This window comes from Lineus longissimus, chromosome 3, assembly GCF_910592395.1.
Source record: "Lineus longissimus chromosome 3, tnLinLong1.2, whole genome shotgun sequence".
In the NCBI taxonomy this organism is placed as follows: Eukaryota; Metazoa; Nemertea; class Pilidiophora; order Heteronemertea; family Lineidae; genus Lineus; species Lineus longissimus.
In genome coordinates, this window is record NC_088310.1 from 24104847 (window position 1) to 24121563 (window position 16717).

The window sequence follows — 16717 nt, forward strand, 5'->3', positions numbered from 1 at the left end:
TGAGTAACTACTGAGCTTTACGTGCAGATTCTTACCTCCAGAGGGGTCTCGAAGAATAATGTTAGGTATGTTCGGCATGCACTGTTTGGTGGATGGAATGGTACACAACTGCACACCAAACGTTATGTACATGTACATGTGTACATTGCATGTAAAGCTTGCATCTCACTTATCACTGCATGACTACATTGTCTCGAACGACTATGATGTAATAGTTATTACCGAGACATGGCTTGGAAGTGCAATAGACAAGAAGTGTATTGGCGAAGTTGTGCCCGAAGGTAACCACTTTAAGCACATTGCCCGATCGGATGGTAGGGAAGGCGGTGGTGTTGCCGTTATGTACAAGTCGTCAATTACGTTTAAACGTGTGAAGGACTGCGATACTTTCACCCACTTCGAATCGCTCCAGTGTGATTTGTCGGTTGGCGACTGTTCCTTTAAACTTGCACTGATACAGACCAAGGCCAACCAAGGCAAACGGTCTCAGGAACTCGGTATTCTTCGACGAGTAGTCAACATTTCCTGATAGTTAGTTGGTGATCTTAACTTTCATGTTGACGACCTTGAAAATGATCGAGACGCGCGTCGTTTCATGGATTTGCTAGAGGAGCATGGCATGGTTCAGCACGTAGCGGAACCTACACATGTGCAGGGTCACACACTTGATGTTGCCGTTACCAGGGACAACCATCGCAGTCTTGTCTCAGACATCCAGGTCCGTGATCCTTGTCTTTTCAACGATAAAGGGGACCAAATCAAGGACCATCTTGCGGTCAGCTTGACGACAACACTTGCGAAACCGGCTCCTGTTAGAGTTACAGTCCCCTACAGGAAGCTAAGGCAGATAAATGTTGATGCCTTCCGGAATGATATCGGAGAGTCGTTGGTCTTTCATGAGGCCAGCCCAGTGGACGATTTGGTTCAGTCATACACCGATGGCTTGACTACACTTCTAGACAAACATGCTCCTCTTCAACACAAGACACTTGTTCTCCATCCCAAATGTCCGTGGTATACACAAGAGATCCACGATGCCAAACATGTTAGGCGGGGCTTGGAGCGCAAGTGGAGGAAAACGAAGCTCACCGTTCATCATCAGATGTATCGTAACCAGTGCGCAGTAGTTAACAAGCTCATAAAGCAGGCGCGGACATCACATTATTTAGCGAAGATCACCGAATGTGGCCGCGATCAAAAGCAGATATATAAAATAAGCCGGCATCTACTGGGGGATACTGGGTCTTCCCCGCTGCCACAATCCGAGTCGCCTAAGGAACTCGCTGAGTCCTTCACTAAGTTCTTCACGGATAAGATTGCTAAGATCCGGGAAACCCTCAACACTGCCCAGGATGACTGTTCCGAAACGGCCGACGAGCTACCAGAGGGAGTGACCCCTCTCTCCGCATTTCCACCAGCCACAGAGGAGGAGGTCAGAAGGATTGTGATGAAATCCCCCTCGAAATCCTGTGAACTGGATCCAGTTCCAACATGGCTTCTTAAACTCTGCATTGATGAACTGCTTCCAATACTGACTGCCATAATAAATGCATCGCTAAAAGCTAGCTGTGTTCCCCGCGCTTTTAAATCTGCGCTGATTCGGCCTCTACTAAAGAAGCCAAGTCTGGACTCTGACATTCTCAAAAACTACCGCCCTGTGTCAAACCTACCCTTTGTGTCGAAGGTTGTGGAGAAGGTCGTTGATGCCCGCCTCGAACATCACCTCCTGTCCAACTCGCTGCATGAAGAATTAAATGCAGTCCGCCTTCCGAAGAGGTCACTCAACAGAGACCGCTCTACTAAGGGTTCATAGCGACATTTGGACAGGGGTGATGTGACAGTGCTTGTCATGATCGACCTCTCTGCAGCCTTCGATACCATTGACCATAAGATCCTTCTAAAAAGGTTTGAACAGTTATTTGGCATCACTGGCTCTGCTCTTGCCTGGATTGCATCATATCTTGATGACAGGTATCAGACTGTCGTTATTGATCGTCAAAGATCTACGTCCGTTCTCTTAAAATATGGTGTTCCGCAGGGGTAGGTGTTGGGCCCAAAAATGTACTGCATGTACACAAAACCACTCGGCAACATAACAAGAAACCATGGCCCAGGTCATCATTTTTATGCAGATGATGCACAGCTTTATGACTCTTTTAATCCGGGGATCCCACAAGCACAGGAAGTTACACTTGACTGTCTTGACTTATGCATTACTGACAATGGTTCCTGGTTGTAGGAGAACATGCTGAAAAAGAACGACGACAAGACGGAGGTGGCACTCTTTGCATCCACTCATCGTTCCAAGACCCTGGATCACGTTTCGGTGAATGTTGGTGACTCTATCATTGACTCTGTGGCATGCGTAAGAAATTTGGGGGTGATGTTTGACAAGAAAATGAACATGGAAGCACAGGTGAATGCTGTCTGTAGGTCGGCCTACGCCCAACTAAGGAATATTGGCCTGATCCGTCAGTATCTCAACACTTCTGCAACCCGTTCACTAGTGTGCGGCCTAGTCACGTCAAGGCTGGATTACTGCAATTCACTGCTCTATGGCATTTCAAAAGACCTTATGAACAAGTTGCAGAGGGTGCAGAACGTGGCGGTCCGCATCATCACGCGCACCAAGCGTCGAGACCACATCTCCCCTGTACTACGTGAGCTCCACTGGTTGCCGGTTGAGCAGAGGGTGAACTATAAAATCCTCATGCACGTTTTCAAATGTGTGCATGGAAAAGCGCCTGGCTACTTGTCAAGCCTGGTCAATATCTATAGGCCAGGAAGAAACCTTCGGTCGGCTGATGACAATAGACTAGTACTTCCAAGGGCCCGGAGCAAATATGGGGAGCGCTGCTTCTCATTCTCCGCAGCTGTTTTGTGGAATGGGCTCCCTGTTGAGGTCCGGCAGGCAAAGAGCCTTGCATCATTTCAAACGATGCTCAAGATCCATCTTTTTTCGATTGTAATTTTGTTATAAATATTGTAAAAGCACCTTTGAACGGATTTACGCTTAAATTTAAATATGGTATATACATATGTATATGCGTATACATGCGTACATACATCTCAGGAAAGCCAGAGTCAACGAGTGTTTCGTTTGTATTTGCAATCACTAACTGTGCGTTAGCTCGTCAAACCGAAAACAATGGACGGGATATACATGTAGAAATGTCAGAAGCACATTGCTTTGGCTGAGCCAAAAATCTTAAAATTTGGCCGGGCCCTTTCGCCGAGGATTGGGAATCAAACATTCGAAATGATAAACACGCCAATGCCAACAACGTTATGATGAACACAGTCGACATGGACAAGTTAGTTAATACCAGAGTGCTTCAAATTGAAAAAATCTGTTAATACAAAATTCAGTTATGAATTATTCAATAATACAGGGAAAACTTTCATTGGTACAAGAGAAAGAATAATGGCCACAAAATCCCGATAAAGATTTCTGTATTAGCTTTTAAAAGCACGATACAAATCACTATTCATAGCGCCAGGTTTTCGATGAAGCTGCTTTTTTTCAAAAAAGACATTAATATATCATGATGATGGAATGGGGTGACGGTGGGGTTATTGGTTGGTCAAAATATCTTCGGAACAGTTTAGTCACATATAAAATATCCAAGATTGTAGCCACACCCAAATCTGCCGGCACTAATGCATTTTCATCTTACAAGGTTCAAGTTCAATCAAAGCTTTTATAGAAAAGGTCAAATAATCAATAATCTTTGAATTAAACGGGCAATATTATGGTAATCGAGAATCCTGAAGGCACCACCAAAACGTAATCAGAGGTAATTGTTGGCTGTGACGTTAGCTTTCATATTGTTCTTAAGTGGAGTGGTCTACGTGTAGACCCCAATTTCGATCCTTGCTTCTATGCGCATTTAATTACAGGCTAATTGCGTTAATTTAGGTCGTTATGGTAAAATGGAAATCCATGGGAATCCTCAAGTATGACGTTTACTTTTTGTTATGATCGAAATAAATTACCTCAGGTTAGGAAATAGGGAAATCCCAAATTAGCCAAAATTGCCAAATTTGAGGTTCATGTATTTTGTGACTGTGACATTACTTATCGTTACCTTGACCATGATGTCGGGCCATGTTTTTAAAAGCGCTTGGTTACCGCTAATTGCATCAATTTATTAAGGGCTTACATGCCTGGACAACTACACAACCCGTAACTTGAGGGCATTATAAGCCAGGCCCTGGGAGTAGCCTGTCAGTCGGAACTCTAGACCTGCAAGATGAAGCTCCTCTTTCCTGCATGTTTTGTCATTCTTGTTCTCCAGGCGAGGCAGACCCAGTCAAAGTCTCTCTCTAAAGAGACCGATGCTGCACTCACGGAGGTAAGTTCCATTGAGGTTTAAATTGTATACGATCCAGTTTCATCCTTTCTGGCATATCGAATACCAAAGAAGAAGTTTGTTCGACTTCGCTGGTTTCTATATGAAATGAGTTCGCGCGCTACCATTTGTGTCATCGACCGCCTGCATGGTAACACCGTGAGCATAATCACAATAGATATGAAATACCGTGTGTCTTCATAGAACCATACTTTAATCCGTCACAACGAAGTATAGACTAGCACAGTTTTTTTCTCTTTGTTATGCCGTATCATCATCTCTTTACTTTTTACTTTGTTTAGGATATCAAACGCCTTCTTGGACTTTTAGAGGAGGAAAGAGATTTAAATAAAAAAAGCCATGAAACCACAGATACGGAGGGCGAAACCGAATCGAGCAGGGACCGGGCAGTGCTGAAACAGCTCGAGAGCTACTTAATGGGTCTTGGGCAGCCCGTGGCAGCCGGAGGGGCGCAGGGTGATCAGATCAGCAAGGCTGGTGTACGCCAAAGGATCGCACATCTTGTCGAGATTAGTCGTGAGATGGAGAATACGGTGTTCATTGACGGTGGTGTAGTAAGGAAGGTACGTTCAGATAGATTTAATATATTACCATTAGCATCAACACGATGTCTTCATCATCTTTATCATCAATCATTTTGATTTGGTAACATGCCGATAGTGACGGCGTATAGTACTTGACAAAGAGACGCACGGGACGGTGTCGACGGTCATATGCATAGTTTTCTGCGTATCTTGTTTCGATTCAATGATCTGTTTCGTTTCGGGCATTTACCCGTTGCGTGCGCCGCCACGGACCTGGTATGACGAAAATTGCATCCTTCGTTCTTCGTCAGTATCCCGAGGATGCATTTTAGCCGATGTTTCCTGATAAATGTGATCCATTCATCAATGTTCTATCGATGTAAGTTTATCAGCGAATCCAAAATATAAAATGATCGGAACGGCGCAAAGGGTGTTCGTCCGAAAAACCTTCGTTCGGCCCTTTAAAGGAAACTCTTGGCAGGAGCCACAGGCAGGTAAGATTCATTTGTCAAAGTCATCGATAGGGGTTTCTACTATCTCACAGTAGGCCTACATCGAAAATATTCATGCTCCTTATCACGAATGGAATGATCGCTGAATCAAGCCAGCTCCCTTACTGTACGTAAGTCAGGTAAAGACTATCAATTTGACCAGGCTCCCTAGCTTTTGCTAATAGTCTCCATTTAATTTGATGAATGCTTTGCCTTTCCAGCCGGGACACGCCGAAGCCTCCGAGTATATTCAAAAGAAGGAATGGCAGCAAGGGGACGACATCCATTACTCGCCTGATCAACTGGCGCCAAATGGGGTGTTTGTGAGTACCATATTTGAGTTTCACCTGAAACTGCTTTGGGGTATTTGAAATTTTTATAACTATACATGCCAATTGTGTCACCATTTTGTGTAGTAGTTGTTTGTGGTTAATGTGGTGTTTTGGGATAACGAATAGCCCAATCATATAAGACGAGTAATTCACTAATATTTTAATTCCATCGCTCTAACACCGGTTTTGAATATTCAATTCAAGCTGTTTATGATGCACATGATGATTCAATGTCAATCATCTTGTTCTATTTGGACAGATAATGCATTTCGACACCAAGTTGTGTCCGATGGTCATGGCTTGCATGTGTCGGCTTGGCCTTTGTTTTCACTTCGCAGTGATAAATCAGTAACCGGTCTTAGATTGATGAACCTTTTGGTCCATACGGTATTTTTTGCTTTAATGACTTATTGTAGGCAATACTAGTCACCTCGGAAACTTAATCCTAACAATATTGTCCAGGGACATATGACTATAGAGACCTGGCATAAAATGACCATCCGCACAATCCTTTATTCCCGGAATAACTTTTTAATTCTCTTATCCTTTCAGGATAAACGCAAGGTCATCGATTATAACCTGTGGCCAAATGGAATAATGCCTTGGTATTTTGATCCAGCATTAAGTAAGTCTGGATGCCATAAATCGTTTTTGTCCACCGTCAAAAAGTACCTTACTAATCATGATCGCAAAACAGCGAAGAAAATCACGACCGGGGCACACGAGATAGAGCCTCATAAAAACAACCAATTTAATCACTCAGTCAACCAATCACCCTGCTATGTTGTTTAACAGTCTCCGGCTTGCCAAACGGAAGACATGTTTTACCTGTTTGGCAAGCCGGCTTGTCAAACTGGGTTGATTGACAGTGCTGTTCGGCAAGCGTCTCTCCAAACAGGACAAAACATGATACTAGTTGGGCGAGCGGCTTGCCAAATACAAATTTCCAGCCTTTATTCTTTGCAGCCATTTTGGGCCCGCTTAGGCAGTGAAAATAACCAATCAAAAGCGCTACTAACTGGACAGTGGGCTCCTTCTATTCAAACAATCTTTGCTCCGCGAAGTGGAACCCAAACAAACAATGAAGGCACAAACTTAAGCTGTGATCCGAACCTACATTATCTAATAGCTATTCTTACATTTTTGTGATTTGTGTTATATCAGAAGCAGCAGGTTGCTTTTTTACACACGTCTCTGAATCTGCGCATCTTGACCCCGCTTTTTGGATTTCACTCCTCCGCCTCCTCCTTACCCCTTACGTGTCTTTGTTCTTTGTTTCGTTGGTGTGTATCTTAATAAATTTCTTTACCGACAACAGCCGATGCAAGCACTCGGGACACCATCACAAAGGCAGCACAAAGGTGGGAGGATGTTACTTGTCTTAAACTGCCGTACAGGAATTCCAGTCACACAAAATATTTGAAAATAGGGAGTTATGGTGGATGTTGGTCGTACCTTGGTCCCTCTGGCTCTGGACCCCAACAAAAACTGTCTATTGGTAACGGATGCGAATATGTAAGTACTCTTTCAAAAATTGTAGTACACGTACCATTTCGCAAGGGAGTAGCTTGTTGATTTAAATTCAATCTGCTCACTTCTCGGGTACAATTCTCATACGGCATTGGGCAAGTAGGTTAAACTGACTTTTCTTCCCCGATATAATACCCTCTCTCATCCTTTTATAGCACGGCATAGTGATGCATGAGCTTGGACACGCTTTAGGACTCGTTCACGAGCAGTCTCGCCAAGACAGGAATGAGCATGTCACCATCAATTTCGGGAACATTCAGACTGGAATGGAGCGCAACTTTGCGATCAGCAGAGCTAATAACTATGCTGAGTATGACCTTAATTCGGTCATGCATTATGGGACAAGGGTAAGTTAATACGCACTGGTCATCCTCACCAGGTCGAATAAATTGAGAGCGTTAGTTGTTGTAAAGTGTTCCTTATTACATAGCAGACTGGTACAGTAGGGAAAGGTGATAACATTGACATGACTTTGTGTATCATTAGACATATCGGGCATTAGTATAAATAAGGTACTGGGTCGTAATATTTTGAGCGGAATATATAATAGCACCTCTCGTTGATTACAGTATTTCTCAAAGAATGGTTTACAAACCATCACCGTAAATAATCCTGATGAACATCCTCTGATCGGCAATCGTGCGGGCCTCACCCCCTACGACATCATGTCAGCCAGCGAAGCATACCAATGTGCAGATCATTGCAAAAATGATGTACTCACCCCTGTGTGTCTCAACGGAGGCTTCCTGGTAAAGGACTGTACCTGCCACTGTCCGGAGGGTCTCGGCGGCCCAGAATGTTCGACAACGGACCCCACTTGGTCAAGTGAGTTTGCTTCCCTATGTTACTTGCGAAGGCCCGTACCGCGGTAGTTCTAAAGTCCCTTCTAAACACGAGCGTTTCACCTCGCCTCTAAATCTGTAATGGTTTATATTGAGTTTCAGAGAGAAAAAAGTAATTCCGCATGGGGTTCAAAAATAACAGGACAGGAAAAGAACCTATTCAATAAATTGATTTGATCCTGCCAGGTGAGATTGGTAAGATTTGCCACGGTCACGTACACGGACGATATATTCCGTAATTAAAAAAAGTCGTGAACGCAAGGACATTTTCGCTTTTCCATGCCCGACAGTCATAGAAATAACCCCGGTCCAGAGATTATTAAACGGGCCCTGTCATCTTGTTTCCTTCAGAATGCGGTGGGGTCTTCGATCTTGATGTAACGACTTCGCCATCTGTTGACTTCCATTCACCAAATTACCCGAGCCCATATGCATCTGGGACAAAATGTGCATGGGTGTTTAAAGTAAGTTTTGGAATCGTATTACTTAGTATACGATTATCCAGATTCCAATGAATTGGAGTATGAGAAAAATTGGGCGCAGTAGGCACGGATCGGCTCTACATCCGCGGTGTAGGCTATATCGTGTGGCCCTGAAAAAAAACCCGTCCTGTAGGAGTAAGGTTAACCAGTGTCATGAAGATTCAATGGTGCGTTTGCTGTAACATCACTTTTTTTCAATAGACCCCATATTCCACCAAAACTGACATCATGGAGAAATTATCGTGTCTGATGTTTCTTTTTTTCCCTTGAATTACTAGACGTCTTTAAAGGGTTACCTCATCGAGCTGAAGGTAATTGCACTTGACATGTATGGAGGAGTTAGTACATGCGATGAATTCGTTGAAGTCCGGAAGAACTTGCCAATGCAAACCGGTATCAGGTACAGTATAGGCTAATAATGGAACGAACTACATTACGACTTCATTAAAGCTAGGGCTTCGAAACAAGAACAGTTGCAAAAGAGAAATCGATTTGTCGTTTGGAACGACAATTTTTTTTGAAGCACTTGATTATCTAAAACGATTTTTTTTTCAATACGACGTATTTTATGGTTTTATGGAGCAAATTGAGAGTTCCAGAATTTGTTTCTTTTTTCAAACAAATAATTGTTTGTATGAATAGATTATCCGAAAATGCACTTGAATGTATTGCACCAACTGGATGATAGCATTTGTTCAAGTTCTAGAAAATTAATACTTCCACTTTCTTTATTCCCAGACTGTGCGGGACGAACTCCAATGGCTCAGTCGCGTCTCCCGTGTATACCCTCACAACCAAACCCGTTGGTATGGGACAGATGAGTGTGTTGTTGATGAGTTTGGGCAACGTCGCTCCGCGGCAGGGATTCAAGGCCGTCGCTAGCCTGAAACAGCTGAGTGGTAGGTGATGTAAAGATTTAAAAGAACTGACAAATAATCTGCATTTAATCTTGGTAGACTTTTGGAATTCACTAAATTTTCACTTGTACTCGACAGACTGTAATAGCACCGAGGTGAGGGATGACACCGAGCCCTTGCTATAAATTACTTATTGCTACAAAATAAATATACAAAAATATACAAAATTCTTCATTGCGATTCCGTCTCGCGGTAATGATAACCAGAAATCGTGTGCAAAAAGGTGTGATATCTAAATGTCAAATTGCACACAGTTCTTTCCAAAACGAAATATATTCACACGCATTTTTGCCTATTTTTCAGCATGTTGGAACTCAAATTGTAGTGGTCTGCAGCAGTGTGAGGATAATGGTTCGACCACCCAGTTCAGATGTTTCTGCCCTGCTGGTCTCTTGGGCCCAAAGTGTGACCAAATATGTAGGTATTTTTCTCTTGAATGTTGATGTACAAATCTAAATGCAAAATACTGATGGTAAAAGCATCTTTTTGGGATGATTGGTATTGTCTCACTGCATGTTCATACATTTCAGTCGATGCGCCTTTAAAAGAAGATTTCGAAGATGAGAGGCATATGTTTATTGGATGGGGAGCGAATGTTGTAAGTTAATATTCAGCTTCGTTAACTTAAGCTTCGCACCAAAAACCATCATGTGCATGAAGAGCAGGATTAGCCGGAGATCCTCTTTGCTTTGAACGCTGGCACGACGCAAAATTTTCCCAATCCATCTGTGTTAAAACGGCCTTTTAGAGGTAAAGCTTTTTTAGACTGTTTTCAAGAGTAGGTCTTTTGGAACTGCTGTCATTCTTGTGGTACAAGTACATCAAAACATTATTGATTGAAGCCTATCACCACGGAGAAACAGGTCCCAAACTAACCAAGCATCTATCCTATCATAATCTTGTGTATTCAAGGCCGGGCTTCCAACTTAATACCGAGCAGCCCGTCCTGCCCCTGGATAGTTCCTGTCTAAATCATAAAACTTATCCTTGTAGGGGCAAACTCCCTCGTCGAATACTGGACCTGACGGTGACCATACTACAGGAAAAGGGACATACATGTTCTACGAAACCTCTTATCCAGTCGCTGTAAGTGATTCTCTCAATATGGAATCGCTGGTCAATTTTCAAAGTAAGTGCACATTAAGTCATTGAATCGACCAGAATCGTCTTTTTGTGGTACATGTAATTCGCGTAAAATTTGAAAAATGATGTTTTGAAGAACAATATTATAGAGTCATCACATTTATCAGTTTACAGTGTCCTACTTGTATTGGTATATATATTTTACTTCACAGGTGGAATTCAACGATGTTTGGACTTTGCCTACCACATGTATGGACGTACAATGGGCACTCTTGAAGTCAAACTGCGTGTTGATGGAGTCCTGCAAAGTTCGAACCTGTTTCAGAAAATCGGCGACCTGGGTAACCAATGGTTGGTAGAAAAACTGGTTATTCCAAAGCAGAAGGGCACCTCCTATAAGGTAATCTTTTTACCTTGGTTTTGTGGCGATCAAAACAGTTTTATATGGACTTAAATAAAACGGACCGCTCAAATATACTAATTTCAGATTGAATTGTATGTAGTAGCATACTGTGACTCGACTCTCTGTGTTAGAGAAAGACCATGCATTACCCATTTTTCAAATTCTTAAGGATTTGACTGAACGGACTCACTCAATGCTACATCACTGATGTTGCATGCCTTTTTTTATTTCCGAACTATTGTCTTTGTTCTCTACTTTTTATTTCGTTATTGAACTCCAGATAGTATTTGTGGGTATCAAGGGATCCTCTTATACTTCGGACATAGCAGTCGACGACATTGTGGTGGAACCGTGTGGAATTAATCCTGTTAAGAGCACTCCCAAGCCAGTGATCACGAAAGCTCCGCGCCCAGCCACAACAAAAGCTCCGCGCCCAGCTACAACACCAGCTCCCCGCCCAGCTACTACAAAAGCTCCGCGCCCAGCGTCAACAAGAACTCCGCTCCCAGCTTCAACACTAACTCCCCGCCCAGCTACTACAAAAGCTCCGCGCCCAGCGTCAACAAGAACTCCGCTCCCAGCTTCAACACTAGCTCCCCGCCCAGCTACTACAAAAGCTCCGCGCCCAGCGTCAACAAGAACTCCGCTCCCAGCTTCAACACTAGCTCCCCGCCCAGCTACTACAAAAGTTCCGCGACCAGCGACAACAAAAGCTCCGCGACCAATGACCACCAATGCGCCACCAGTCCCATACAATGACAAACCTATTATGGTTTACAGTAAGTAAATGTCCGCCTCCAAACAACGTTTTGGTAATGAAAAAAAAAACAAACTGCAACGTTGAAAATGTACGTGTCTTTACATGTCAGATATACCTGAGCTTGCATTACATCCTGATAGCGAGTTGGAATATGTAGGGTATAACTTATGAGCCTGCCTCTTAAGGACACCCTCGCGCCGGGACTGGAAAGTAACACGACGTCCTTTCCAAAGGTGTTTTAATTACAGAGGTCAACTAATTTCAATGGCAATGACCAAGTCGGGAGCAAAATTGGTGTCGCAAAGAGAGGGTGTTATCCGGGGGAGGATCCTCAAAAACTTATTATTTTCCTGGTCTGTCTACATGTATATACACTTATACTTTATAAAATCGACTAGATGTTGTCCTAAAGATTTCTGGACGTACCACACCTTATTTTACATATTGATTGAAAATCATCTTCTCATACATGTAGCTCGGCCACTGATGTGCAATTTCGAAGAAGATCTTGAGGACTGTTTCTTGTCAAATTCTCGCGATGATCGGACAGACTTTGTTCGAACGGACTCTTGCTTTGGGACGACCAGCCCGTGCCTTGACCACACTACTGGCAAAGGGTATTATCTTGTGTTTCGAGCGGAATTTTCGGTAAGCGTGCTATATGCTCTAGAAATCGAACAAAGTACACTGTATACATGTATGTCATTTGTGTAGTACGTTCCCCCGAATTGTTGATCAAGAAAAAAAGGATTATTCAGTAATAGTGGAATCTCGCCTACGTGTTAGTTTGTTTGAAAACCTCAAGCAAATGCGAAAATCCTGACCTTTGTGTTGTCAGTGTATTTGCTAGTACGTTCCATCGAACAGCTATGATCGGTCGAAATCTTTTTTAATAGGTCGAAGTGTGGGCTCACGATCAGGAGATTTAGCTTTTGGAAGGATCCCAACTATTTCGCATTTGTTTTTAAGGCACTTACATGTTACCGTCTTTGCTTCTCTCATGGCTCCACCCACGTGTAAATTGGTACCATGCTTGGCAAGATGGCAAAATGTGAATTTTAGCCTACGTGCTGTGTTGTTGCAGGCAGGACCTGTATATATAATACGCACGGTCGGACAGTCATGGAGCTTGAATCATGAATGTATAGACCAATAGCTAGAGGTGATAATGTGCCATGCAAGTTTCATATCTTTTATAATTTTTATTTTGTCACTGGCATATGGTTCTTTTGCTACAGGTCCCCGACGACCAAGGAAGTTTGAATAGTCCTTGGATGGTATTCGAAAAAAAACAAGTTTGTTTTGGAGGCTTCTTCCAAGGTGCGGGAGCTTCCTCGGCCAAGATACTGGTGCAGAAACTGGACTACAAGCATGTAGATATTGAATATCCGATGACAATTAGCTGGCAATGGGAGGAGTGGAACACCACCATAACAATTTCGGGCCCGTTTAGGGTATGTATACGCTTAGTTAGTTATCTATGGTACAATGTACATCTCAATTCATGGCACAGCTGGTTCGCTCACATCCTCTTTTTACGTTAAACCCGCCTCTGATACTGAGAGACAAGGCCTGCATGCATGTAAGTGTTATATCAACAAATGGTAACAAACGCAGACAAAAACCTAAAACAAATTCGAGCTGGTCTTTTTCGAAGATACCATTCAGCATCATCTACATCTACATTGCCAGTGTTTTTACCGTACCACCTCATACCCTACCCGCACGAACATGACAAGCGTGCCCTGGCCTTGGGCGCAGTGCTGTCAAGTCCTGTTGGGGGGGGGGGGGGGCATTCTGGCCCTTCTAGGAGTAGTTGTCAGCAGTATCATAATATATAAGCTTATGTTCAAAAGAAAGACATTATTTATATATTTTAGATTGTACTTATCGCTAGCTCACATGGCGATGACACTGCCTCTGTGTCCGTGGATGATATGTACATCAGCCCAGGCAAATGCAATAAGACACCACGACCAGTACCCACTACTGCCCGCCCAGTGACCAGCCGACCAAGCACGGTCTTCCCAAAACCGACAACAAAACCAAGTAAGAGCCAGCTGAACTCTCCAGCCAAATCTCACCATTCGGAGTCTACGTTCGACATTTTGCAATACCGTGTGATTGTATTGCACTCACCCAAAGCATTTAGGGGACCCTGATATCCATGATCGGACACTATTTTCTCACATTGATCGTCTTACTACTACGTTTATTCATTTTCCTCTGACAGATGCATTATTCATGACTGACTTTGATGGGAATGGTGGTGACTTTCATGATGAAGTTGGGTTCTTCAGTTGGTCCGCAAACATAGGTGAGACGCCTTCTCGTGGAACAGGGCCAGCATCTGACCACACCACTGGTGCTGGGAGATACATGTATGTCGAGGTATCTACACCAAGGGTAAGTTCATGGTTTTTAAAGTAAATATGCGCCGGAGAGCACCCTTTCATACAGCGCCAATGCTAACACGTTCAGATTGTCATTTATCATGTTATGATTATTTTCTAACATGTTCGCGACGAAATATTTCACTCCAGCAAATCTTTGTTTGAAAATATTTTTTCGACCAGGCACTTTATTTATTTATTTTTTCTTAGTAATAATATTTGCTCTGGCCCCGAGGAGCCACGGAAACAAGGACCAGGCCCATCGGCCGCCCAGAAAAAGGTATTGGTTGTTTTCCTTACGAGCGGCTTATTTTACCAATTTTGTATTTGCATTGTCTTCCTCTCTACTCCAGAGAACTGGTGATGTCTTCAAAATGGTTTCAGATGACGTTCAGACCTCTACCGACTTCGTCTGTCTGACATTTTGGCTAAGCGCACAAGGGAGGCATCTTGGCGAATTTCGAGCTCAAATAGTGGATGCACACAGTTATAATATCTATGATGAGGTAGGTCTAGTACTTGTGAGATCAACGTGGTATTTTCATTGTATGTTGTGGTTTTGTCCGCATAAGACCGATTTGGAATTAACTGAGAATCAAACACAACGGAATATCTCCCAGTGCAACAATTGAGTTTTTACTACACCAGCGGTCATTTTGGGCTCACAAGGTCCAGCACTGAATGAACAGGATGTAGGAAATACATTTGCACAGCCATAGAATGTTGTTGTTTTCATTATGGGATAACAGCACTTCCAATGTCGCTCGAGGGTCAAAAAGCTACACAGACTAAAATAAGTACATATTCATCCGTTTCTTGGTTGATTTGACCTGGTTTAGAGTTGCCTCAGAGGCATCCACAATTTCATCATGATTAAGGTCTGCATTTCATTCTGGCTACTTTTTTCAGGTCATCAATGCGCCCTATAGTCCAGGCAACACCGATTGGACCATGAAATCTCTGCAAGCACATGTGATGAAAGGAGAAGTCCGAGTAAGTTGTCTTTATATGCCAAAACAATTAACTTGATGGCTATTTTTGTTTTAGGAATTGATATCGAACTGGATGTATTGGTTGGCTCACTAAACACCATGATGAGCGTGAAGATAAAATGTAGGCAAAATTACAGCGTATAACTTGATGCATTGCTTGATGACACCACTGGCCTTCGCACGTCGAATTTCGTCGTTCTTGAGCGCTGTGAAATGCATGTAGTGATATACAGGAGGTTAGGAAAGACGTGATGATGACGATGACGATGATGATGATGATGACAATCGTAGCTCTGCGTACTAATGCATTAAAATGACACCATCACATGTTATGGTTATTTCTTTTGCCATTTCAGATCGTATTTATAGCCACGAGAGAGAGGTGGAGCGGCGATTATGCTGTTGATGACGTCACCCTGAAAGCGGACACATGCCCGAGTGTGTAAATGCGGTTCCCGATCGTTCCGCCTACACGATTTACATCCACCAGTGGGCTCTTGCTATCAATCGGAAAATCACGTCCATACATAGTGCACGGTTCCAAAATGGCGCCGGGGTGACCAGTAGCCTCCACAATCCTGCTATCTGCTCAAACAATTGTGTACAATAAAATCTGCCGGGAAACTCTTTTCGACATTCCGATCTACCGGGGTTGTGGGTCGGTATCCATCCTTCTCCTTGAAAGGATCGACGCACACCGCCGAGAGGTCGGCATGTCTTTTGATGACATCCTTCGGATTCTTTGTGACCTGTTAGTGCAATTGGTTACTTGCTTGTACTCTTATTTCCTTGTCTTAATTCAATGCGCACGACACTTTATCGCGACCTCTTCACAGGCTGGTTGTAACTGCTCGCAGATACGTTCTGTGTTCTTGACTCTAAAAGATCCCACGAGGGGAACTATTACCATTGAACCAAGTACGTGATTTCTGTCTCTACGTTTGAGCTGGTTCACAAAACTAGAGATTAGGCCGGGATTTTCCTGTATTTCACTCAAAAGCATTTGAATTACTCATCATTAACCTTGATGGAACTTGAAATGGTTAGAACTTTTCTTTTGTCACCAATTCTGTAAAGAAAAAATTATGACCTATGAATAGTATTTAATTGCGGACAAGACTTCGAGGTTTCGTGTGCTTATACCCATTCGATAATAATAATGATAACACTTGATGGAACAGTTAACTTTTTAAAATAAACGCAAGATAATAAAGGAGGAAATTGTTGTTTTAGCCTTTTTGGTCGCGGCGCTTTAGATTCGCCAACTTCCGGCTCTTGAACTTGAAGGCAAGTTCCGTTTGAATATGAGGTATATATCAAGAAGCACTGATGACTTAAAATGCAATCATTACAATTGTATTTAATTACAGAAACCTGACGAAATACGAGCATAAAAATTTACGCACACAAACACAGAAGACCCGCTATGACGCGTACATTGGGTAACATGACGCGTATATGGTGTCGTACATGTACATTCATGTGCATGTACAGTCATGCTCTCATAGTCTATTCACCCTCAAGAGATAAACCTATGGATGAAATCGTTATCACATAACATTTGGTTATATACGGAATTCACATCAGTAAACCTG

The 16717-nt window shown here is 43.0% G+C and overlaps 3 protein-coding genes across 3 annotated transcripts; all 3 read left to right on the top strand.

Annotated features, from left to right (window-relative positions):
- The first annotated feature begins 619 nt into the window (after positions 1 to 619).
- LOC135484864 (uncharacterized) lies at positions 620 to 1813 on the top strand. Its single transcript, XM_064766559.1, has one exon. It carries the CDS (start codon positions 620 to 622, stop codon positions 1811 to 1813), a length of 1194 nt encoding a protein of 397 aa, XP_064622629.1.
- Positions 1814 to 4253: 2440 nt separating this feature from the next.
- LOC135484865 (blastula protease 10-like) lies at positions 4254 to 10098 on the top strand. The gene is made up of 12 exons (XM_064766560.1): positions 4254 to 4355; positions 4655 to 4936; positions 5610 to 5711; positions 6273 to 6345; positions 7039 to 7235; positions 7406 to 7597; positions 7820 to 8075; positions 8444 to 8556; positions 8853 to 8974; positions 9313 to 9473; positions 9795 to 9908; positions 10022 to 10098. Exons 1-12 carry the CDS (start codon positions 4254 to 4256, stop codon positions 10096 to 10098), a joined length of 1791 nt encoding a protein of 596 aa, XP_064622630.1.
- Positions 10099 to 10587: 489 nt separating this feature from the next.
- On the top strand, positions 10588 to 16335 carry LOC135485119 (MAM and LDL-receptor class A domain-containing protein 1-like). The gene is made up of 10 exons (XM_064766861.1): positions 10588 to 10620; positions 10787 to 10974; positions 11258 to 11756; positions 12213 to 12385; positions 12976 to 13191; positions 13618 to 13786; positions 13971 to 14143; positions 14484 to 14636; positions 15040 to 15123; positions 15479 to 16335. Exons 1-10 carry the CDS (start codon positions 10596 to 10598, stop codon positions 15566 to 15568), a joined length of 1770 nt encoding a protein of 589 aa, XP_064622931.1. The 5' UTR covers positions 10588 to 10595; the 3' UTR covers positions 15569 to 16335.
- The last annotated feature ends 382 nt before the right edge of the window (positions 16336 to 16717 follow it).